Raw genomic sequence first — 26,980 nt, forward strand, 5'->3', positions numbered from 1 at the left:
TTTTTACCCTTTATATCTTGTTCGGTGATTGTTCATGAGTTCGTATTGAAAGGCAGTACTCTAACCTATAATTGCTAAGTTAAACTACACTGTGGCTTGGATAAGAGTTGTCTCATTCGCACTCATACAACATTTTCTGTTTAAAATCAAAATCCTAACCTCCTATAACAATGTAAAAGATATATTTTATATAGGCCTATTTCGTTTATTTCGTTGTATTTCGTTTCTTCATTTTCCATTTCGTTTCGTTTCTTCATTTTTTCATTTCGTTTCGTTTCGTTTCGTTGTATTTCGTTGCGTTTCGTTGTATTTCGTTTCGTTTCGTTATATTTCGTTTCGTTTCGTTTCGATTCCGTTTCTCACTTTATAAGTACCCAAATATCTACAGTTAAAACATCCTGTTACAAGTAAATTACGTTCATGTGGATGAGATGAAATCTAATAATTTACATAAATAAAAGGGTCATATTTACGATAGTGATTGTTTTACAATCATAATTTACAAATTAAATGATTCAGATGCCCAATCATGTGTAAAAATCGGTGTCAGGAATCTAAGTTGTTTTGGAATTGTAATACACGAAATGAATTCGGCATACGGAGACTCAAAGCCAATGGTCGGCCCCTTAAGTCTTCAGAAGACTTGACGTCTTCTTCCACTAAAAATGAGGTTAAGGACAATGGACATGTGACAGACAGAAACTTTGTAACATAAGGTATATAAAGCATCCAGTTCTTCTATATTCTGAAATATAAAGTTTTATACAAATAATTTACACTGCTGTTGCAGCAGCCACAGGATAGTAATCCTTATGTCTGGCACACTTTTCGTTGTAGGCAAGAAAAATAGACATCCTAATTTTTTTCTACGTACTATCATTTATTTCTTTTGTCAGAAGAAAATGAAATTTTAACTTTCCAACATTTTGACTTTTTTTTATCATTTTATCAAACTGAATATTTAAAAAGATCATTGAGACATTCCCATTACACTTATTAAGGGACCTAATAAAACAATCAGATGCAGGACCTAAAACAGATATACAAGGTACCTACTCTTCACCCCTTGAAATATATAATCTTAGGAATTTAGGATTTTAATTCTTAAATTATTTTTTTTAATTATTTTTTTAAAATTTTCAATCTAATTTTTTTTTTATTGATACTTACATCTTGTTGTGAAGCAGGAGCAGTCAGAATTAATTTCTGAAGCTCCTTGCCCATGGACTGCTGAGCATCTTGTCTTGTTCTTTCTATGAACTGTACATCACTTCCAGTTCTTCTGTGTCCACGTACAAATGCTGTCTGTAAAACATACAATCATCTCATAAAGTTGGTATTTGGAAAAATCATTTATCTTGAAATAGTGACATGATCTTATTCAGTGACTGCATTGGAATTAATAAAAACCTGTTACTTTTAGGAACGTTGTACATGATTTTTTGGGTACAAACAAAAACAAACAAAATTCCTAAGATTTTTTCATTGGTATTGAAGAATAAAAATAATAATAAAAAAATTATACTGTTAGTTTGTTAGTTTATAATTTAATGACTTAATTTATATATGTCCAGCTTATATAGCAATGCCAGATTAATATCAAGTAAAGCATTTAACTTTTTTTCACCAAACTTAAACGGTAGAATTGAAAATTTTAAATAACAGTACTAGTTTATATCCTTACCTTAATTCATTGAAAAGCAGATGATTTTTTTTTAAATATTAAGGTTTATTGACTAATGACTACATGCAAGTGAATATACCTCAAGTAATGTATAAAATGATAGGCATTCTTCATCTCCATTTTCCATGATTCAAGTGGAACAATAATGGATTGAAATCATGTAATATCATATATGATTTAAAGTACCTATTTACATTTATTTATATATATGTCTGAGGCAACATATGTTTTCGAATCTCTCAATGTTCTTTTAAAGACATCTTACTTTTAATGGTATACACAAAACAAATGTAAATCTATTTTATCTATGGCTCTCAACAAAATGACAACATGAGCTAATAGGAATGAACCCTGTCCAGTACTGAAGACATGTAACTAAAAAGTATAGAACTTTGTTCAATCTGTTTACCTCTGCAAATACTACATGTGAATTTACATATATTTTGTTTTTTATTTTGAAAATATTTTGTATTTTTGTGAAATTGTTTTACAAAGTTATAACAGTTTCAAAAGAGGGACGAAAGATACCAAAGGGACAGTCAAACTCACAAATCTAAAACAAACTGACAATGCCATGGCTAAAAATAAAAAAGACAAACAGAAAAACAATAGTACACACGACACAACATAGAAAACTAAAGAATAAACAACACGAACCCCACCAAAAACTAGGGGTGATCTCAGGTGCTCCGGAAGGGTAAGCAGATCCTGCTCCACATGTGGCACCCGTCGTATTGCTTAAGTGATTACAAATCCGGTAAATAGTCTAATTCGGTAGGTCATATTCATGAAAGGGAAGGGGATTGTAGTTACGACGTAAGGAACATATCCGATATCATTTGTGAAACGGTTATTCCATAACGGTCAACCAACTCGTGATGGCGTCCGTAAAATTTACGAAGGGATGATTTCAACTTCACCATTTGGAACTCTTTCAACCGCAATGACAAGGGATGAACACACAGACAGAGGTGTATCATCACTAAATTATGCATAACAAAAACATCAAATTTAAGTTCATTTAAATCAAATTTATAAAAAACCTAATTTTACATATAAAATTTTATATTTCTTTCATTTTTTGTCAATCTTGTGGTATTCTAAACCTTTGGGTGTTATATTGATATGTATGACATGTACAAATTTACCATGTAACAAGTTCATATTAACTTTTTTTTTTAAGAACATGAAAACTTTTAAGACTTATTCATTTGATTATGAATACATTTCCTTGGTAATGTAGAGGGAAATGATATTTTGAAAACATTTGCATTAGCATTGGCACATCTCATTTCCGTAGAGTTTATTTTGCACTGTCTCCTTAGTCATGGTTCATTGACTTCAAATGTTTTCCATAGTTTACATGTTGAAATATTGCCATTTTAATTTCAGCATTTACATTATACCATTAGTACATGTATCAAAATTACATAAAGGTGAGACATATATTTGGGTTAACAATTTAGTAGTATAAAGTACTTCTAATCTCTCTAGCTTCATATAGGCTATTTCCTCTATAAAGTGTTTTATTGTTAATGTTTTATTGTATCAATGAAGCTATAAAAAATAAAGACTGAATAATGTTAATAGACTCAAAAGATATAAATATATATATATTCATTAAATAAAATAATAAAATAAGTAAAAAGTTAACAATTCCATTCTATCGATTTCATCCTTCCATTGGGACTCTTCAGGATAACTGATGTAGTGTCGCTATAGGCGACATCGTTAAGGAGGTTTATGATGTTCCGCCATTGTTCGTTATTAAAAGTTCTCTGGATTTAATTTCGATCGGAACGTTGTTATGATATAACGTTCCATCTCTTTTCTATATGCTTCATCCTGTCTACATTTAAAAATAGGCATTATTTGAAAATGCTTTTTACCACAAGTGTCAAGATGGGCACTAATTGGCGAATTTCTGTATTATGGGTGTTTTATTTGTTCTTTGTGAACTCGCAACAAATAAAACACCCACAATACAGAAATTCGCCAATAAGTGCCCATCTTCAAATTAATATTTAAATGTTTAAAGTATGACTGACTCTATACCAAATGTGTAATTAAATAATATTATCTAGCAAATTTAGTAATAGTTATTATTCTTAAAATAATAAGTCCCTACTTGAATAGATTTATCATGCAATGTTGCCCTTTGTCATTATCCCATAAGATCTGACATAAAGTTGGTAACAGAATTTCAGCAGCTACCCTGATCACTTCCAATACAATTAAAACCATAAACTTCATACATTTATAGAAGATTAAATCACTAATTTTAAAATTGAAACCTTCCAATTTTCTTATCAAATGTAAATGTATGAATCTTTTTAACTTTTCACTTTACTTTTTGTTAGTAGCTTTAAATCTTACATAATCAAATTTCTATTTTCAATTCTGTTACTGAACTTCAATAATTCTCATATCAACTTATCTCATATAAATCAGTAAAAATATATTTAAATTGAAACCCTTTTTCTGTTTTTAATAATAAGATTGAAAAGAAAAGAGTTAATTGTGGTGAAACAAGATATACAGCTTTTTACTTGTTTACAAAAGCAACCTTTCTCGTATAAATATGTACATATTCATAATATCAATAAATATACTGTTTATTATTTCTAGCCTATGATATAGTAATGTTTTCCTTTTTGTCAAACATAGATTGTCTCCCATTTGCAAGTACTTATAATTCATCACTAAAAATGTGTATGTTCAAATCTATATCAAAAGGCAAACTGCAGACAGTAACAATAATTAAAAAAAAAATCCCTGGATTAAAACTTGTTATTTTTCTCTTCAAGTCCAAGAGGTAAATTAGAAGTCTATGAATAACCAATTACTAAATAAAAAAATGTCAGATATGAATATAGGACAGAGTTCAAATCACAGTTAAAATTTATGAAGATGAAAGTAACAATTAGTTTGATATAATTTTTTCTTTGGTTTGCTTAAGATTTCTTTTCTTTACATCCTTTTTTTTGGTTAACTTTTATGGATCAAATAAATCTCTTGTAAAATATAAAGTAAAAATCAAAATATCCCTTTTATAAAAACAAGCTGTCAAAATGTCTTGATCATTTGACTGGCTAAGAGATTAAATCTTTCCTATGATTAAAATTTGATAAATCTCATTAAGCAATGCCAAAGATAAACACATTTCCTAACCTGCATAATGTATTATTGTAATTTTAAAAAATATTTTTTTATAAAATATTGACAATATTCTCTTTTTAAACTTATCTGTTTGTTTACCATCTGATATTACATCAAGTGAACAAGAAAGCTATTTTCAGAGTTTTATTTTTAAAAGTGTCTTTCAAATGGAAGTATTGACCATCATCAAATCCCTTGCAAATGTAAGATAATCAATTTGTACTAAGCATAAAGCGTGATAAACAAGAGAGTCCTCACTTTTTAAGATCTGAAAAAATAAAATGTACATAGCACCTACGCCCACACAATAACTTACCTCTGGCCACTGGAGCTGTTCAAAGAAACTTTTATTACGAATGTTTATTGTACTCATACTTTTTTAGGTAGAGGAAGTAATATAAAAAGTAACCTCACAAGCTTAACTGCTAAAAATCAACTGATCTAGAGTAATGAACAGTATTATGAGTCTTAAAAACATGTCAAATTATGTACAGTTTAATCCTTAAATCATATTGATGATAAATTTGAAACAGGACTTATTGTTATTTGTATGTTTATTTTGTATCAGTTTAAAACTTCCAAGATGTTCATTGATAAGCCGAGGTAAAAATGACTGATTATGATATACTACTTCAGAACAAACATTAAAACTTTAAGCAATTATAAATGTAGTTCCCATCATTTTGCTCACAATTGCATTAGTGTGTATGTGTATTTGTATAAAAAAAATTGAGAAAAAATATTGTGTGGCCTTGCTACTATGCTAAAACTTTTAGTCAACAAACATTTCTTTTTTTACTTTTAAACAAGTAGCGTGGGATAAAGTAAAACATATTTGACATTATATATAAACCAAATGTTCTCAACTTACAAATTAGATGACACTGAAATATGAAACTATGATGATAGGCCACAATGACATAATTCTTCGGTTTCTCAGCCGATAAAATAAAGAACAAAAATATTTTAACCATATTTCCTTTTTGGTTTCATCATTCTTTTTCTCTTTAATTTTACCTGTCAGAGATAAAAATATAGGTGGCCTTACATATTTTGTTAAAAGAATTAACATCATAACCATTTAGTTTGAAATACCATTCTTTTTAGTTAAGTATATGGATCACAAATTATTGTTTTCTTTTACACATAGGTACCTTTTATAAATAATTCAATCAGGATATATATATATATATTTAAAATTCAAGAGTTTATCCTAAATTGAGGTAAATTATATGGCATTCCAATATCATTTCAGTTCCTAACATCAATGAAGAGATATCAATTGTAGAAATCTAGATATGATGTTATAACTTTTGCACCATACATATTTGTCCAATTTGCTATCATATCACTCTGCCAATAAATATAAATGATGTAACATATATATATATTTATTAAAAATTCAAAGGGAATAATTGTACAAGGTGTGAGATGATACTGAACTTCTATAAGTCAATACACAAATTAATCATGTTTTGCTTTGCTAACAACCATTTAGTTCAATTTACTAAGGATGTCACAATCCATTTCAGGGGCGGATTCAGGATTTTGGAAAAGGGGGGGGGGCGAAGTTTTTAAAGATCGACGAGCGGAGCCCTTTTTTGGGCTAAAAACATAAAATAAAGTAATATGCACTTTTTTAAAAACCGTTCCTGGCGTGGGGCATATTTTGTAGTTGCTGTAAAGGTGTTGATAGGGTTGGACATTTTCAATGCTGTATTCTCCCTATTTTTTGTCTATCATATAAGAACATTCCGGTCAGACATTAAAACCCCTGCCACAAACAAATATGCCCGTTTTTTTCATCATGTTCATTTAATGCCATACAATTCTGTTGGAAATATTCATTTCTAATAGCAAAAGGGGGGACAAGATTTTTGTTTTCAATCTAGATACTGCCAGAATTTTTCACAAAGGCCACATCCAGCAGGCAGGTTGCAGTCTGGTCTTGAAAAAAGTATTCAATATATCAGTTCGGCGAAACAGACTTTCCGGTCAGACATTACGGCAAAAATCAGAGTCAATTTTTTTCTCTCAAATATCTAAGACTGTCTCCTTAAATCCATTGGTTCGTACTTACGACTTTAAATCTATTTAGAGCTTAAAATGACTGCCCCAGGGATCATTATTCAGCTATGTTATTTTATAAAATAGGCTGGGGCGTTTGGGTTTTTCGTAGTTAGATGACTCCTTTGTTGTGGACAGGCCATTCATTAGGAGGCGGTACCCGGTACTTTTACCCTCCTATGCTATTGACAAGTACCGCCTAAATGTAGAAAGTTTTATATAAGATATTCATGGAATAAATTGAAAAGTACCACCTAGAAACGTGGAAAGTACCAGTCAACATGAAAGATAATGAAACCCCTGTGTGGAGTGAGGGTATATAGAGTATTACTTTCTGTTTGTTGGTGTAGTGAAATAGAAGTCAATACTTGTTGCTATGAAGGTGTCATGATTGTCATCCTCACTCCGAGGGGGGGGGGGGGGGAGTAAAAATTGAGGCCTGCTATTGGAAATTTCTGATTCGAGATAGTACATGTACATGATGTAGCTGGAAAACTTTTGAGCACAGACTGAAACATTATGAACAAAATGACATTTTTTTTTAATTTCTTGATTAAATGAACAAAGATAAATCAAAAGATTGATGAATTTATTTATGAAACATTGAACCAATTAACACATATAGTTACCAAAACACACTAAGGGTATTGTTGACAAACAGGCTAAACTATTATTATAATATAGAAACAATTTTTAGATATTGACAGTGTTCTCATAGAAATTTTTAAATATTGCTGAAGAGCATGATATACATTAAATTCAAACACTTACAATCAAAGTTGACATTGTTCATGGAAACGTCAGCATAAATATACTCTATTAACAGCTGTCTCTACTGTTACTTTTTTTTAAGGTGAAAACATCTAAACAACTTATGTTTACCTTTGAATGACATTCACAGGGGAAAAAGATGGGATAAGATAAGAGTTTGAAAAAAAAAAAAACTGTCTGGCATTTTGTATTAATAGCCATTAAGAAAAGTGGGTTTTTTTTTGTTTATATGTACAACTTGAAATATATGTATAATCCTCCAGCATCTCCTAATGTTGTACCATCTAAACAGTCTCAAGCAGAAAATATACAATCTGCTGTAAAATTTTGTATTATAACTGCAAAGAAGATGATTGCTGTCATGGTCATCAATTCTTGTATGACAAATTCCAACTAAGCATCTATGTTTCAGTAATGTCTTGACAAGATTTTGACCTTTAACCTTGAACTTAGCATGACCTTTATGCCTTATATCAAAAGGTGTTATCCCTCTAAACATACAGTCTTAACAATGAATTTTAAAATCTACCGGCCAGAAACTCAACTTTTGGAAAATTTGAGTTAGATTCTGTTGGCCTGTAAATATGATAATTACATGCCTGAGAGCAATTTAACAAGCCTTGGCTGCTGGGCATGTGGTTCGGGATGAAGACTGTACAAGGGGACAATACATTCATCATGAAGAATGTAAAAGTTGGTTATATGTATTAAAAGCACAGCAGAACTGGTGTTAATGAGACAACAACAAAACAGCACAAAGGTTTACACAGCCCCTAGTATATCCTACTTTGTATATACGTAAATTGCTTCCATAAGGTGCAATTTCAAGGAGATAAAATGTAAATGGGTAGTAATATATATGTCAATTGGACACTTCTTTTCAACTTCTGATTAACAAAATGTACTATAACCAGGGGCGGATCCAGCCATTTTAAAAAGAGGGGGATTCCAACTATAAGTCCCCATTCAAATGCATTGATCGGCCAAAAAAAAGGGGGGTTCCAACCCCCGGAACCCCCCCTCTGGATCCGCCACTGATAACTGATCAAAATAAATATATTAATAATCCAATAATGATAACATCTATCATCTGCTGGATTTTTCATTATTTGTCAATTAAATAAACGCTATACATATAATTATTAAGATGTCACAGATTGTTGGATACCTGAGAAAGATATGAGTGTTATAATTTTGCTATAGAATTTATATATATGGATCAGGATTTACTTCCATACTTCAATATATGAATTGAGTGTGATTTTTACCCCAGGATCATGCCTTATGTCTGTTCCAAAATTTGATTTTGAGAACACCCCTCGATCTCCCTCCCCCTTCCTCTCATTAGCCATTGTGATTGATTATTCACATAAATTCATTGAATTATGCCTGGTGCAAAATTTTAGAAAGTTGTGTGAAAACTTATTCCTACTATTAACAGATTAAATTACAAACTTTTATCTAATTCACTGGATTCTATCACTACTTAAAAACTGAATATTTAAAGATTGATTTTTCTTCGAAACAGAGCAATTATACATTTTTTACCTTGTATCAGATTTTAAAGTTTCTTGGAAAGATTTAATTTGTATGCAAACAAATATCACAAAAAAAATTTAAAATTATGATGAAATGATTTTTATAGGAAAGGTCTAAAGAGATGCTTTGCAAATACAGTGGTGCAATTTACAACTCATTGAAAATTAATTCTCATTACATTAGTTTTAAAAATGTACAGAGACAATGATGGCGATGTCAGCTTATTACCATATTTATTCAGAAGATTTTTCTGCCAGTATTATACATGATCCACTTCTTTATGATTACTGGTACATTTCTAATTAAGTAAAATGAAGAAAACTCAGTAAAGTATTGTCAAGACCCCTTTCACACTAGGACATTTAGACCGATTGGAAATAGATCTGTTCGCTTTAAATCGATTTAAGGGCTAATGTGAACGTTTTGAATCGATCTTTAATCGGTCTAAAAAAGAGAGGAAATTAGTTAACCACATTTATATGTACATGTGCATTCTAGAAACCCATCAATGGTTGTATTATGTCGTATCATATTGTTTTATGTTATTCGGAGACATTGGTGTCGAGCACAGATCTAAGATAGTTCCTGATTAATTTAATCACAACTCTTTTTAAACAGGGACAATTAATAGCCTTGATATACTGTATGGTGTATAGATACATCATACCCGTCTATTGTTAAAAATAACTGGGTATGCGTCGACTTTGACCATTTGAGACATTGCGTTCCTGCCACATTTATATTGATGTGTATACATAGGTCTCCTTTTATTCATTCAGTTTAACTGTTCATATAAGTTACATCAAAGAGGGTGATATCTAATTTACACCATGGTACTACCACGGCTAATGCAAAACGATAGCTTTCAAGGAGGGTGACTAGCACTCAAATGTATTGTGGTAAATTTTGACTCAATGGTTAAAAAGAGCTGACATGAAGGTCATTATCACTAGGTTTACACTTACGTCTACCAAGAAATAAATTGAAATACAATTTTGCATGACCAACGATGGGAATAAAATTTAGAAGAATAAGCTCTGACAGGATCAAAATTAAATTCAAGCCAGTAACGAAAAGATCATCTTCAACTACTTTTGTTTGCTAGCTGTGAAGCTCACTAAAGTTGCATCCCAAAACTAATAATTATTAGTAAAATATTAGATTTAGTAAGCATGGGAAACACTTTAAAATCAATGAGATATATGCAATATCAGATCTTAAATATTTAAAATTTACGTGAGTTGCATTGAATATTCAGCATTCACTTTTTTTCAGCTAGTGCGGATGATTGATAAATTCAATTCAAAAGCGGATGATTGATAAATTAAATTCAAAAGCGATGTAATGCATGTTTGAGTCAATACATTACAGTTAAATAAATTACATCATACATTGCTGACAACATGGGTGTAACAATTAATTTAATTCATTGCTTTTAAATTCGAAGTCATAAAAAGTCCAAAATTAATTCATTTGAAAGGACAATACCTTGGTTCATCCATAGTCTAAATATTTAATGAAAAGTTTAAAATAGAATCAAATTACAATATAAATCATAAACAGCCATTTAAGAATTATTCATAAATCCATTGATAGCTTGAAATAATAAACATTAGAAACAAGGATTTTACATGGATTAATACAGGATATTGTTTGCTTTTCAAATTAAATTGCTTCATGTAAAAAAAATCCTTGCAAGACATGTATATGTGTATATCGTCAGATCATGTTTTCGTACGTCATATATGTTCGTATTTACCATGTTTTTTCAATGGAAATTGTGACGTCACAATGAATTCTTAAGTATGACTTAAAATAGCACGAAAACCAATAATTATAGAATAACTAATCTAAGAATTCAAATAGAGAAAAATATTCAACAAGTGACCGAACAACACATTAATTCACGAATGCGAGTAACGCATGAGTTAATTATCAGTGTTGTTCGGTCACGAGTTGAATATTTTTCGATATTTGAATTCTTTAATTAGTTATTCTTTTTATTACATTGAAAAACGGCTTTTTTAAAGAAATTAATGTTAAACATGTAAGGGACTATGTCTTTTTTCTACGCATTCACAATTTGTTTTAATCCGCCGTTATCGACGTCCTGACAACGCCTATTGTTGTATGACGTCAGAGAGCGAAATAACCACGTTTATTTCACATGTGAAATTATCGGTTTTTATTTAACTGGGAAATCAATGTAATTCATTGCAACCAATGTAATAATACATGATAATATTAACCTTATGTTTAAACATATGTAACGCTCCTATAAATTTAATAAAAGTGTAATGGAATATGATATTCATAAATAAAAATCCTAGACAGAATTGTACAAAATGTATTATGCATTTTACAAGGACACAATCTCACATTTAGTGATTTTTAAATAGCAAAACAATTACAAGGAAGATAATTACAAAAGTCAACAATTATTTTGAAAAGGTCAAATATTCAAGTCATATAATAATACATGGCAGGAAAATCTCATTTCACTGTCTTTTTTACCTCCCCTCACAGGCGTCTTTGGTCCCACTACATTCTATATGTGCCTACTTGAGTCAGGAGCCTGTGGTTAAGAGGTTGTTTGTTGCTGTCTAACATTTTTTTTTGGCCACTTATAGTTATAGCTTATTAAAGCCTTAGGTATTCTTGTTTGGACTATTTCACCTTTTGTTATGTGGAGAGGGGGGAGAGGGGGGGGGGAGGGGGAGGGGGTTATCAGTATACCAAAATATATGGTCAAGCAATTTACCTGTCACAGAAAACATATAGTGACACACAGTTACATAATTCAGCACCCTTTGGTCTCCGGTGGATAGTTTTTTCATTGATAATTATGCCACATTGCCCCTTATCACTGAACTTGTATTTAACAGTAAAACAGTCAAAAGAACAAAGGTAAATCTTTAAGAGGGGCATCAAAATGATACTTCTATTTACATGTTATATATCTTCTCAAAATAAGTTCCTTTAGTCTGTCACCAAAAAAACACAAAACAACTTTTATATGAAATAGATAGTTGTTGTGCGTTTTAAATACTAAAGTATGTTGTGCATTTCATATTATCGTTTCACAGAAATTAAAACTCCTTTCTTTGATATTAACTTTTAAAAACATGCATGACTTGTAAATACTAGTTTTACATTTAAAAACAAAAATCAATTAAAAGCTTTAAAATTTTACTTGTTATTTAAATTACATGTAATTTCATATTTATAATTTTTTTCTTACCCAATTCTCAGTCATGTTCTTATCATTCATAGATCTCTCCTACTCCTAACTCCTTACTTAATTCATGATATGTTTATTTCATGATATGTCGAGAAAAAAACCCAACTAAAAGTACTTGTTATTCATTAAACAATCTGACGAGTACACGTAGTAATCTTGTCTCAGGTGTTCATTGATTGTTTTGCAATATGGAGTTCAATTTCTATAGTCTTTGTCAGTTTAAATAGCCAAATGGTTGAAAAAAAGTACGGTAATTCTAGAAATCTGTAGAATATACTAAAATATTCATAAGAATTGTTTATGGACTAAATTGTTGAAGACAAATTTCAGATTTGTATTTTTCTGACTTTTATAAAGCACATATACAGGTAAGTGATGTCAAAGTTGTCATTTGTGCAAATTAATAACAAATGCCTCATCAAATTTTATTGCTTTTTCTTTTTTTACGTTTTTTTTAACAAGGAAGAACAAGCTTTTTGAAACTTTATCCTTCAAGCATTGCTAAACCAGAAAATATGAAGATGTCTCATCATAAATAACTAAATTGAAAAGACAACAATTTTTTAAATAAAAAAAATTGTTGGTTTGATTTGAGTAATGCTACTAAAAACTATGAGTTAACATTCAGCATGAGGTATTTTCAGACTTATGATTAAAAGAAGATGTGGTTATATGTTTGTCAGACAGTAACCAAGTGACACAACAATCCAAAACATCATTATCTTCAGTCCAACAGATAGGAACTGGATAGGACCTACCCTAATTTAATTAAGCATTTGTTTTAAATAAAATTGAAAATGGAAATGGGGAATGTGTCAAAGAAACAACAACCATGTATTCTATGACAAGTTTATTTCTCAAATGCCCAGGTTCTGATTCACCTAATGCAGCAATAGCACATTTCCAATTTTCTATTGGACATAATGAAAACAGATGATATATATCTATGTAAACTTTGATGTAACTCAAGTTTGAATGATGGGTAGGTGTTATTACTTGCATGACACTAAAGACTAAATTTGTTCATTTAAGTATCAAATGTCTGTCTATGAAAAAAATAACACATATTTACTTTAATTTCAGAGACAAGTGCCTGTTATGTGTGGTAATAAACAATTTTATTAGAAAGTATCTTTGACCAACAGAAAAACACCATCTTTAAACGAAATAATCTCAGGCTTTTGTTGAAATAACATTTCAGCAAAAATCTGTGGTGTCAAATATGCAGGAATGAAAAATATTCTGCATCAAGAAAGAATAAAAGATAAATAATTGATAACAGAAGAGAAGGGGAGATAACCTTTGAATTTATAAAAAAAAACAAACCTTAAGTTCTGCATTTAAAACTATACACATCATAAATGAACAAATTTATTGAATTTGATAAAAGACCAAACCAAGACATAACAGTAAAGCAATGTTTTGCTGAGCACAGCCTGGTACGACCACAGATGTCGAAGCCTAACAGTTGGGGCAAATTTGGACACAATATTCAAGCGTGGACACAATATTCAAGCTTTGATTGTGATCAAATTGTGACAAAATATAGGTTTCTGACACAAAATATAAGATCCGTACACTTAAACACAAGATATTGTCTGGAAACTAGAAAAATGTTTGTTTTTGGCCCTTTTTAGCCCCTTACTCCTGCTTGTTTGAAGCAATTTTCCCCAAACTCAATCTCAGCCTTCTCTTTGTGATATGGAACCTTGTGGTACAATATCAGAGAGATCCATACACTTACACACAAGTTACATGTATTGTCCGGAAACTACAAAAATGCTTGTTTTTGTCCCCTTTTTTGGCCCTTAGTTCCTAAACTGTTGGCACCATAACCTCCAAAATGCATGCCAACCTTCTACTTGTGACATCAAACACTGTGGTACAATTTCAGAGCAATCGAAATACTTACACAAGTTATTATCCTGAAACTAAAAAAAATGCTTGTTTTAGGCCCCTTTTGTGCCCCTTATTTCTAATCCGTTGGGACAATCATACCCAAAATAAGTCTCAACCTTCTTTAAATTGTGGTATTGAACCTTCTAAAATAATTTATAGAGATCCATTTAATTAAACTAAAGTTATGGTCCGGAAACCGAATGTGTTTTGGACGATGAAGCAGACGATGCTGACAACACCATCATAGCAAAAATATGTTGTAAAAAAATATCTATACTGCAATCAGCTATTTTACTATACAGATAAAGCTATACGTATAAACGTTAGCTTTATACGTCAATGACCTCAACTAACCTATAAGCCCCGCCTTCTTACCGGAACTACTATATTTCATCAACAATGTCACGTCACAACCATGACAACGTGTAGTAACAATAGTCAAACTTTTAAGAATTTAAACTTGTGATGTCTTCAAATTTGTAATTTATATACCATGTTTATTAAATGTTATTAACTAAGTTCATTTTTCCTTTCCAATTCCTTAAAATGTCAATGTCCTACCGCCGTGACTAAGGTCATAGGGAAATACCCAAAAATGGTACACCAAGAGGGAAATTCCAACCACTTTTTTTTAACAATATTTGTTACATATTTTTTTTATTTTTTTTTATTTTTATCGATTTCAGTTTAAAAAAAATATACAAAGTGTCTTGAAATATGAAATTTATTTGTATTCGGCACTGAACAGGGGAAATGCTCGGTAGAACCTCGCATTTCCCCGGTTTCTAAGCCTCATACAAATAAATTTCATATTTCAAGACACTATACATATATTGTCTAAGTATAAAATAAGATTAATACAATAAAATGTTTACTATTTTTCAGGCAAAAAAGAAGAAAACTTCAGACAGCCAAATAATAAATATGAAGATGATTTCATAATAACAGGAAGAAAATAAAGAAAAGAGAAGAGTTCTAATGTCCCCTGTGTTGCACCTTTTTTCATACAAGGTACAAGGGCAATAATACACTTTTTTTGTTATTTTAATTTTTTTGTCAATATCTTAGAGAAATGAATGCTTTAAAGCAAGTTCTATTTTGAGTTCCATTAAAAATAATATTTCCAGGGACATAGATTGTTACCAATATCTGATCGGTACTTATTTTCAAAAGTGTCAAGTACATTACTGATATAAAGATGTAATACCACCATTGATTTTCCCCTATTAGTCTTTGTTAAATTCTGCACTTTTCCAAAAATTATGCAGAATTTACCTTTCTTTCAAATAAAGAAATACTAAGTCTTGGCATGAGTACAGTTTTTCTCCTGTCCAGCACTAAAGAAAAAAATTCACATAACGTTTCATTTCATATAATGGAAGTGTAATCAAACTTTCTGTTTAAAGGGAAATAACTCAATCACATAATAACTACCACTTTTGGTTACTAGAAAGGGCTACAAGTCATCAATGAGAAAAGCTAAAATCGTGAAAATTGAACTCTACTGTAATTAAGTCACAGGAAATATCAACATAGCATTATTATGTTAATGAATGGACACTATTTGTCTATTTGTGCTGTAAATAAAAACCAGATGCTCCGCAGGGTGCAGCTTTATACGACCCCAGAGGTCAAACCCTGAACGGTTGGGGCAAGTATGGACACAACATTCAAGCTGGATACAGCTCTGAATTTGGATTGTGATTAAATAAATGACACAGCATAGGTTTCTGACACAGAATGAATGTGGTCTAATGAACTTAAAATTATATTTTTTTGCTTTGGAGCAATTCACTATGCTGTTGAATATTTATCCTCTCAAACAAAAAATATTTGAAGAAATTTTCTTTTTAATTTCTGAAATCTGAAATGAGAAAAATTCACCTCCCCATTTCCTTTATTCCAAAAATGATCTCCATTCAAATGCTAATGCAGTTTGCAACAATAACTACTCATTTAAATACATCATAAATATAAAAATATAAAATGTCATACAGTCATGGTTAAAATTAATATTAATTAATAGTAACTTCTAAAAAAATAAATGGGGAATGTGTCCAAAGGGACACAGACGATGCCCACTCTAGCATTTTACGTTATAAAGGGACATAATTTTAGAACTATAAAAGTGAAGCTGCCCAAAAATTGAACTTAAACTGAGTTTAGAGGAAATAAGCATAATATACACATTTCATTAAATTTAGTTAAGACAAACTTAAGTTAGTAGAACAGAAACTAAAAAATTCTTCAATTTTCCATTTGTAAAGGGGCATAATTGTAGAATGGTAATCAAAGTGCTTGTAATCACTGAATGGTAAAGATTGCTTTAATTTATCAGTTGGTAGTGAAGTGAATATTGCATTGTATATTGTATATAGCATTGACTTAAGTTGATTCAACTACTCTTCTGGACAAAGAAAGATTACTCCAATTTTCAAAGAAGATTTCATAAAGTATTGGTTTTAGATGATTCAACATCCATTCTGGACAAAGAAAGATAACTCCAATTTTCAAAGAAGATTTCATAAAGTATTGGTTTAAGGTGATTCAACATCCATTCTGGACAAAGAAAGATAACTCCAATTTATTGTATTGAAACTACAAAAATGCTTGTTTTTGGTCCCTTTTTGTCCTTTTTTCCTAGACTGTTTGCCCCATAACCCTTAAAATATATCCCAACTTTCTACTTAAGGTATTAAACATTGTGGTACAATTTCAGAACAATTGGAATACTTATACACAACTTATTGTCCTGACACTAGATAAATGCTTGTTTTGTGCCCCTTTGGACCCCTAATTCCTAAACCTTATTGACCATAACTCCCAAAATCAATCCCAAGCTTCCTTTTGTGGTTATAAACGTTGCTGGATAACTCGGACTAAAACAAAATCGGCCTATAACAAAATCGGACTATAACAAACTCGGACTGTAACAAACTCGGCCTACCATTATTTATATGCAGAACTACATATGTATATTGAACAAATCGGACTACGATTAGTAGATTGGTTTTTTTTTTACTTTAACAAAAAAACAACTTTATATATTAAAATTATACACTTTAACAAAAAAAAAAACACTTTATATATTAAAATTATATTAAAATTATATACGAATTTATGAGACTATAATAAATATTTAAAAAAAACAATATATAGAAATGTATTAAATATTTGTTATATGAGTTATGATTTGATATGTTTAAACAAATTCCTTTCTTTAAAACAAGAAATGCAATCGTAAACCCAAATGCTTGTTTGGCATTAAATATAAGATAATTGTTTAATAAATATGTATTGTTTCAGTTATTATTTTTGTGGTATAAGAATTAGAAACTGACATCGATAATCATTGTTCAATATGGGTGATATATTCTTGTTAAAGGAATCATTGACCGTGTCCAAGGATTATTTTTTTCTTCTCTCTCCCGAAAGACAACATGCTAAGTCACCCACTGGATGTTCCATTCTAAGGTGCTGGATTTTTTTTTTAGATAAGAGTTAGTTTTAAGGCTAAAATTCAAATGAAAATGTGAAGAAATCTAATCAATTAATGATTATTTGTGTTTAAGAAATGCAATACATGAACCTGTGAAATAGCTGTTATTTGAATAATGGCTTGATATTGATCATTATCAAGATCCTTACACCTGTGTCATCAGTACATGTGCCAGTTGTTTAACTTATGGTGATTAAAAAGGTGTCAACGATACACGTGACATAATGTCATAATCAATTAAGATATGCATATAATAAAAAATTATTTTCAGAGAGGGATAATTATACTGAAAAGACAAATCAGTGGTGAATTTTCATATTAAAAAGAAGTTTTTTGTACTTTTTTTTTATATATAGATATCTATCATGTTAACGTATTTTTTTTTATCCCCTTCAAAAATGTTTAAAATAAATTATTTAATTAATTGTAGGTAAAAATTAATTTCAAATTAATTAAAATTAATTCCCAATAGCAAAAACAACCAACATTATACTTATATATGTCTTATATTCTTCTAGTAGTCCGAGTTTGTTATAGTCCCGATTTTGGGAGGCCGATTATGTGATAGGCCGAGTTTGTTATAGTCCGATTTTGCTATAGGCCGAGATATCAGGGATTCGTTATAAACATTGTGTTAAAATTTTATTGATTTCTATTAACTTATACTTAAGTTATTATCTGGAAATCGAAAGACGCTGACGATGTGATACCAATATACGACCAATTTTTGCGGTTGTATAAAAACTACAGGTTCAAGTAATTTTCATGTCCTCTGATCTAAATTTAAAAAAAAAAGAAAGTCTTGAATTCAAGCGAAAAATATGGGGCTTATCCTGAATTACCACAGACATGTACATGTATGAGGTATCAGGTCCGTTCGCGCCCAATATACTTTCGCACCCTACACGTTCGCACCTCGCACGTTCGCATCCAAGGTCCGTTCGCACTCTACACGTTCGCGCCCAATTTTAATTCAAATTCCAGTTGAATAATTGGAAAATCATCATTGTTGTTTTTAATTGCTTTCGTGTAAATACTGAATGTATTTATAGCTTGGTATGAGTAAAAGATTGAAGATTATAAATGAAAAACACAAAAGATAATTGTTTTTAACAGCTTGGTCCCTTTGATCTGAAACAATGAAACAATAAAATATAACCAAAACATGATAAAATTTATTCAAGACTCAAAAAAAAAAAAAAAAAAACTATTCAGAATCTCACTTCATTTTGAAACAAGTCAATGAAACAAAGTTATAGTAATACACTAACCAAAACATGATAAAGAGTTATTCAACACAAAATAAAACGTTGACAGAATCCCACTTTATTTAGAAAGGAATATTTTTTTTTTTAACAATACACTATCCAAAACTTGATAAAGATTTATTCAACACAAAAAAATGCTGTATCACTTTATTTTGAGACAATGAAAACAATAATACTTATACGAATACTACTTGATTACAAAGTTGAAATTGGGTGCGAACATGGAGGGTGCGAAAGTGAAAGGGGGCGAACATGAGTGGGTGCGAACGTGAATGGGCGCGAACGGACCCGGATTCCATGTATGATATAGGTTTATTCTGAAGTCATGAAAAAGTATCTTCCACCCCTCATTCATCAATAATGGTTATTCCCAACCTGTTATACCACTTAAATTGATCTTAAATTTGTTAACATCAGATCATATGCTTGATTTAAGATTAAATAGTAAAAGACTAAAACAATATTTACAATAATAGTTAATACGGTCGCGGTGCATATAGTAAAAAAAATTGTAATTGATCACGTTTGTTTTTGATAAAAGGCCACGCATGCAATAGTGAATAATCATGTTTCATATACTGCAAAACTTATAAAAGAAGAAAAAAAGAGTATTAATTTAAGAATTTGACTTTCTCAGTTTCTGCGTTGCACGAACTTTGCCAGTGTCGACTGTTATGGACTTTAAAATCAATCAAATTTGAATGCAATAACAAAATTAAAGAAAAATTCTTACAGTGGTAGGCACAGCAGTCCCTGTATTCGCTGTCATCCTTTCTGTACGAAATTTACACAATGTTTATAAGCAGATTAATGTATCCTTGAAAATGGGATTTTCTTGAATTTCGGATATTCTTTGGAGTATTCTGTACAAATCGTTTCCGAATGTAACAAATATAAATGTTGAATCAAGTCGGTACGTTTCCGCAATTTTTTTCCAAGGTCATCATCCCATCTAACATCGACATCTAATACTAATTAGTCATAAACTAAGGACCTACAGGGCCGTAACTACCTATGAGGCAGGGGAGGCAGTTCAGGGGTGCCTCGCCTCCCCTGAATTTTCTACAACAAAAATTTGTTTTTGAAGTAATAAAATGAAATATTGACAATATGTTCACGAAGAAATTGAATTTATATTATAAGAACACAAGTTTAAAGTTTTAACACTTGTTATCATGATACTCGATATATCTGTCATTTTCCAGATTTTTTACCGAAAGTGAACCGTTTCAGTATTTTATTTTTCGTGTGGCTGTCCGTCTGTTATTCACTATTCGTACGAGAACACATAAGAAACTTTGCTTCAGTTCGACAATTTTGAATAAAACTATTCACATTTATTTAGGGGCTCCATTAAACAAAGGAAGTTCCCTTTGTATTGTGAATCTTTTATGATATTGGAAATTCGTTACCGGCTGAATCAGCTGTTGTCATTTTTTTAACGTCTCCCGGCCGATCGTACGAGAACATTATGGTCAATGCCTCAGTAGTTAAACACTACCATTCGTTGAAACATAGACTTTCTAAACTAAGTATATACTGGTTTAGAAAGTCCCTGGTTGTAGTTATACATGTCTGTTCAGCTTTCAACAATATTAAAATTCAAGGTCCTCGACAAAAAAAATATCTTGCTTTCTATGATCTTGCTTTATATGTTTTTTTAACTTACCAGTCTGATTTCTAACAAAAATATCTTTAAATACAGATAATAATTGTTTGTATAAAAAATTACTTCAAGGATCCAGCAATATTGATGTTTCTTAAATTACGGAAATCGAAGGAAAACGGGTGATTTTTAGCCATATTGAGAACAAAATCCGAGGTCACTATGTATTTAATGTTAATAATTATAGGTCAAAGTACGGCCTTCAAGACGGAGCCTTGGCTTATCCCGAACAGCAATCTCAGTTTGAAAAAAAATGCTTCCAGGTTCAAGCAATAATGATGTTTCTTAAAGTAAGTTAATCGAAGGAAAACGGGTCATTTTTAGCCATTTGACTGAGAGAAAAAAAAAATCGGTGGGGGGGCTGCGCCCACAACCCCCTCTCTCTTGTTGACCTCAATCAGTGGCCCCAAACCCCTGCCTCCCCTGAATTCTAACCCTAGTTACGGCCCTGACCTATAACTAATTACTATACTGTTGTTTTCATTAAATTTCATAACGTAAAGAACAACGTGAATGAAACAGTTTTATAAGTAACTAACTTCGTAAACCGGCCTGTAAAAGCATTGGTATCCGCTTATTCGAAAGTTTAAAAAAAAAAAATAATCAGAAAGAATCTGCTCTCATTCCTATTTTTATGCCCCACCTACGACAGTAGGGGGGCATTATGTTTTCTGGTCTGTGCGTCCGTTCGTCCGTCTGTCTGTCCGTTCGTTCGTCTGTTCGTCCGTCTGTCCCGCTTCAGGTTAAAGTTTTTGGTCAAGGTAGTTTTTGATGAAGCTGAAGTCCAATCAACTTGAAACTTAGTACACATGTTCCTTATGATATGATCTTTCTAATTTTACAACCAAATTAAACTTTTGACCCCAATTTCACGGTCCACTGAACATAGAAAATGAAAGTGTGAGTTTCAGGTTAAAGTTTTTGGTCAAGGTAGTTTTGGATGAAGCTGAAGTCCAATCAACTTGAAACTTAGTACACATGTTCCTTATGATATGATCTTTTTAATTTTACAGCCAAGTTAAATTTTTGACCCCAATTTCACGGACCACTGAACATAGAAAATTAAAGTGTGAGTTTCAGGTTAAAGTTTTTGATCAAGGTAGTTTTTGATGAAGTTGTAGTCCAATCAACTTGAAACTTAGTACACATGTTCCTTTTGGTGTGATCTTTCTAATTTAATGCCAAATTAGATTTTTTACCCAATTTCACGGTCTATTGAACATGTAAAATAATAGTGCAAGTGGGGCATCCGTGTACTTTGGACACATTCTTGTTTACTCCTAACACTTGTTGTTATCAAATGTTACATTGTATGTAGTTTTATATAAATGTTAATTTTCAAACGTACATACATTATTTTGATTTTTGATTTTGTTTCTTTTTTTCAAGTTCTTGTATATTTAACCTTGATAATTATATATAAAAAAGATAAACTCCAATAATTGAAGGATAACTTAGACATTGTAAAAAGAAGAGATGACATTTTCAAGTAGATAAAGGTACACTTTTAACTTATTCTTCAACTTTTTTTTCCCAAACTGACACAAGATGTTATCCAACATGTGTAGGATAAGAATAAGTGCATATCCCTAAACAAACATTCGTATAGATTTGAAAACGAATGTAAAGATACATCAAAAAAGGTAACGTTAATAATGCATTTTGGATAAAGTTAAAGATGAACTTGTGGCATCCTTCATAATTCTGATCAGTTATATTAGTTTGGGTAGTATCATACAGTTCTCTTTAAAGCTTGGCAAATTTCTGACTTGTTTTCACCTCTAGTTTTATATAAATAATATTATAATTTGTGTAATTTACTTGATATATAATTGTCTATCAAATGTGAAAAAAACTACATCTTAAAAACATTCCAAATACTTTTGCTCCTGTCAGATTTTCTTTTCGATAGCGGTTTTTCCGATTGTAAAAAATCTTGCACTGTACCCCTTTTTAGCTCACTTGGCGTCCGTCGTCCGTCGTCTGTAAACTTTTACAAAATTCTTCTCCTCTGAAACTACTGGGCCAAATTTAACCAAACATGGCCAAAATCATTATAAGGGTATCTAGTTTAAAAATTGTGTCCGATGACCCGGCCAACCAACAAGATGGCCACCATGGCTAATACTAGAACATAGGGGTAAAATGCAGTTTTTGGCTTATAACTCAAAGCATTTAGAGCAAATCTAACATAGGGTATAATTGTTTATCAGGTCAAGATCTATCTATCTTCAGATGAATCGGACAACCCGTTGTTAGGTTGTTGCCCCTGCATTGGTAATTTTAAGGAAATTTTGCTGTTTTTGGTTATTATCATGAATATTATTATAGATAGCTAGTAAACTGTAAACAGCAAAAATGTTCAGCAAAGTAAGATTTACATATAAGTCAACATGACCGAAATGGTCAGTTGACCCCTTTAGGAGTTATTGCCTTTTATAGTCAATTTTTAACCATTTTTCGTAAATCTTAATTATCTTTTACAAAAATCTTCTCCTCTGAAACTACTGTGCCAAATTGAACCAAACTTGGCCACAATCATTATTGGGGTATCTAGTTTAAAAATTGTGTCCGATGACCCGGCCAACCAACCAAGATGGCCGCCACGGCTAAAAATAGAACATAGGGGTAAAATGCATTTTTTGGCTTAAAATCAAAAACCAAAGCATTTAGATAAAATCTCTGACTGTGATTAAATTGTTTATCAGGTCAAGATCTATCTGCACTCAAATTTTCAGATGGATCGGACAACCCGTTGTTAGGTTGCTGCCCCTGAATTGGTAATTTTAAGGAAATTTTGCAGTTTTTTGTTATTATCTTGAATATTATTATAGATAGAGATAAACTGTAAACAGCAATAATGTACAGCAAAGTAAGACCTAAAAATAAGTCAACATGACCAAAATGGTCAATTGACCCCCTAGAAGCAGTTTTTTTTCCTTTATCATTTAATAATCAATTTTTAACAATTTTCATAAAATTTGTAAATTTTTACTAACATTTTCCACTGAAACTACTGGGCCAGGTTCATTATAGATAGAGATAATTGTAAGCAGCAAGAATGTTCAGTAAAGTAAGATGTACAAACACAGCACCATCACCAAAACACAATTTTGTCATGAATCTATCTGCGTCCTTTGATTAATATTCACATAGACCAAGGTGAGCGACACAGGCTCTTTAGAGCCTCTAGTTTTTTATTGAGCCAGTTGAGCTGGAAAGGGTATATGTTTGCATGAGTATTTAGGGTCACTCCGTGGAACACGCATATGTATATATATATATATAACGATTGCATGTCCAGATTGAGAAGGACTGTGTGTCAAATTGGTCTACCCTCTGCAAATCTGCAACTTCTGAACTGGAACTTTAAAATGAATAACACCTTTGGTCTGGAAGAGATATAGAGTTAACTCTGCTGAGTGGTCGTTTCCCTGTCAATCGTAACACATCTCCTTAACTTTATACGACTTTTAAGGTTAGAGGTGAAGATGTTAACTCCATCACTCAAAATATAAATCCCAGTCCCACAGAGTAAAGTTCTCACTGGAGATGAGCAGATAAAGAGAGATGTCAATTCCAGCGCTGTAGTCTTAAAGTTGTAAAGTTTTGCAACATGTATTTGTTTTGGTCCTGGCAATCGAAACTCTATGATCGTGACCAAAAAGATGAAGGGAAGTCCCTTTATAAGAAATATCATAAGGTAAATCTCTGCAATCATCACTCAACTGAAAAAAAAAACACAAAAAAACCAAACCACAAGATTTATGACCTAGTGGAATTAACTTATACAGCATATGTTGTGCAACATTGGTTAATAGAGAGTGTTATGTGTCAAAATATTTATGTCAATAAGTAATGGCTCATTTCAATCTGCTGGATGGTCAACACTGAGGTGGTGAATTTTAACAGTCCTCTTTCCCTTTCTATCATTAAACCTTACTTCGTCATCACTGTCGTATCTAACTTGAGTTTAAAGCAACATTGGTTAATAGAGAGTGTTATGTGTCAAAATATTTATGTCAATGAGTAATGGCTCATTTCAATCTGCTGGATGGTCAACACTGAGGTGGTGAATTTTAACAGTCCTCTTTCCCTTTCTATCATTAAACCTTACATCGTCATCACTGTCATATTTAACTTGAGTTTAAAGCAACATTGGTTAATAGAGAGTGTTATGTGTCAAAATATTTATGTCAATGAGTAATGGCTCATTTCAATCTGCTGGATGGTCAACACTGAGGTGGTGAATTTTAACAGTCCTCTTTCCCTTTCTATCATTAAACCTTACATCGTCATCACTGTCGTATTTAACTTGAGTTTAAAGCAACATTGGTTAATAGAGAGTGTTATGTGTCAAAATATTTATGTCAATTATAATCAACCAATTTTTTTCCAACAAAAGGGGAGGAGGGTGGAAAGGCACCCTACCTCACTAAATTCGTCTCTGTCCATATCTCAACCGCTAGATGTACGTTTCTTTATTGTCCTACACGTTACACCATTATTGCCTAACTATAAATCTCTAGTGCTAGACGATACATCTTCAGTGCTAAATATTTAACATCTCTTGCGCTGGACATAATATCTCAGCGCATAAATTCACATATCTGCTACTAGGCTTTATATTTTAAGCGCATGTTTTTATATCTACTAGATTTATGTTAAAGAAACCTACAACTATTCGACTTAAGATTTTAAGTTCAGAGCTGTATAGACTACAGCATAGATGTTAAAATCTTTAGTAAGTGTTAGATTTTTTTAGCATATGTCTAGTGATAAAAATAAAATTGAGAAAGGAAATGGGGAATGTGTCAAAGCGACAACAACCCGACCATAGCGTAGCCGACAACAGCCGAAGGCCACCAATGGGTCTTCAATGTAGCGAGAAACTCCCGCATCGAGAGGCGTCCTTCAGCTGGCCCCTTAAAAAATATGTATACTAGTACAGTGATAATGGACGTCATACTAAACTCCGAATTATCCACAAGAAATTAAAATTAAAAATCATACAAGACTAACAAAGGCCAGAGGCTTCTGACACTTGCGACAGGCGCAAAATTGCGGCGGGGTTAAACATGTTTATGAGATCTCAACCCTGCCCTTAAACCTCTAGCCAATGTAGAAAAGTAAACGCATAACAATACGCACATTAAAATTCAGTTCAAGAGAAGTCCGAGTCCGATTTCAGAAGATGTAACAAAAGAAAATAAATAAAATAACAATAATACATAAATAACAACAGACTATACCAGCAGTTAACTGACATGCCAGCTCCAGACCTCAATTAAACTGATTGAAATATTATGTCTTCATCATATGAATATCAGGCACAATCCCTCCCGTTAGGGGTTTAGTATCATACTATCATAAAATATGAGAAAAACACAATCCGTGTCATGCCAACAACTGTTTTTTTTAAATAAGCGTGTTTAGTTCCGATGCAAAGACCCTATAAGTGAATCAATATTAACGCCAAAATATGCAATCTTTAATGACCTGACAACAGTATCGTAACTATATCCCTTCTTAATAAGTCTGTTTAAAGGTTTTGTAAGCTTTTGTGGTGAATACTGACATTTTTGTGCTTTGTAAAGAATATAACCATAAAAGATTGGATGTGAAATACCTGAACGTATAAGATGTCTGCATGTTGAGTTATATTTACGAATTATTTCCTTATACCAATGATAAAATTGGTTAATGTTTTGACTAGTTTGTGATGTCGAAAACCCGGGTGTAATAATTTTTCAGTAATAGATAAATTTCTTTCTAAAAATCTATTACGTTGTTACATACACGAGCGAATCGTGCAAGTTGAGATATATAAACACCATAAGATGATGACAAGGGAACGTCACCATCTAAAAATGGATAATTAACGATAGGAAATGAACAATCATCTCTTTTATCATAAATTTTTGTATCAAGCTTCCCGTTAATGAAAAGATATCAAGATCGAGGAAAGGGCAGTGGTCATTTTTAGTATTAGCTTTATTTGAAGTAAGTTCAACAGGATAGATTTCTTTAGTATACATACTGAAGTCGTCATTATTGAGAGCCAATATATCATCCAAATATATTAAAGTATTCTTAAATGTTTGTATCAAATGTTGTTTCGATGGGTCTTTGCTAATTTTAGTCATAAATTGTAACTCATAACAATACAAAAACAGGTCCGCGTTAA

The 26,980-nt window shown here is 31.4% G+C and overlaps 1 protein-coding gene across 4 annotated transcripts in view; it reads right to left on the reverse strand.

The window, feature by feature from the left end:
* Window positions 1–20,011, reverse strand: part of LOC143068532 (UTP--glucose-1-phosphate uridylyltransferase-like) — a 47,853-nt gene extending 27,842 nt beyond the window's left edge. Inside the window, exons 1-3 of one of the 4 annotated variants that reach the window (XM_076242662.1) lie at window positions 19,861–19,996; window positions 5,160–5,174; window positions 1,171–1,305 (exon numbers count right to left, since the gene is read on the reverse strand). In XM_076242662.1, coding sequence (XP_076098777.1) covers window positions 1,171–1,305; window positions 5,160–5,174; window positions 19,861–19,896 — 186 coding nt within the window. In that variant the 5' untranslated portion in view covers window positions 19,897–19,996. Of the gene's footprint in view, window positions 1–1,170; window positions 1,306–5,159; window positions 5,175–12,461; window positions 12,607–19,860 lie in introns of those variants that run through there. The other 3 variants (XM_076242663.1, XM_076242664.1, XM_076242665.1) reach the window with 3 other exon arrangements.
* Between the last annotated feature and the right edge of the window lie 6,969 nt (window positions 20,012–26,980).

The sequence above is a fragment of the Mytilus galloprovincialis genome, chromosome 3, assembly GCF_965363235.1.
Source record: "Mytilus galloprovincialis chromosome 3, xbMytGall1.hap1.1, whole genome shotgun sequence".
Lineage (NCBI taxonomy): Eukaryota > Metazoa > Mollusca > Bivalvia > Mytilida > Mytilidae > Mytilus > Mytilus galloprovincialis.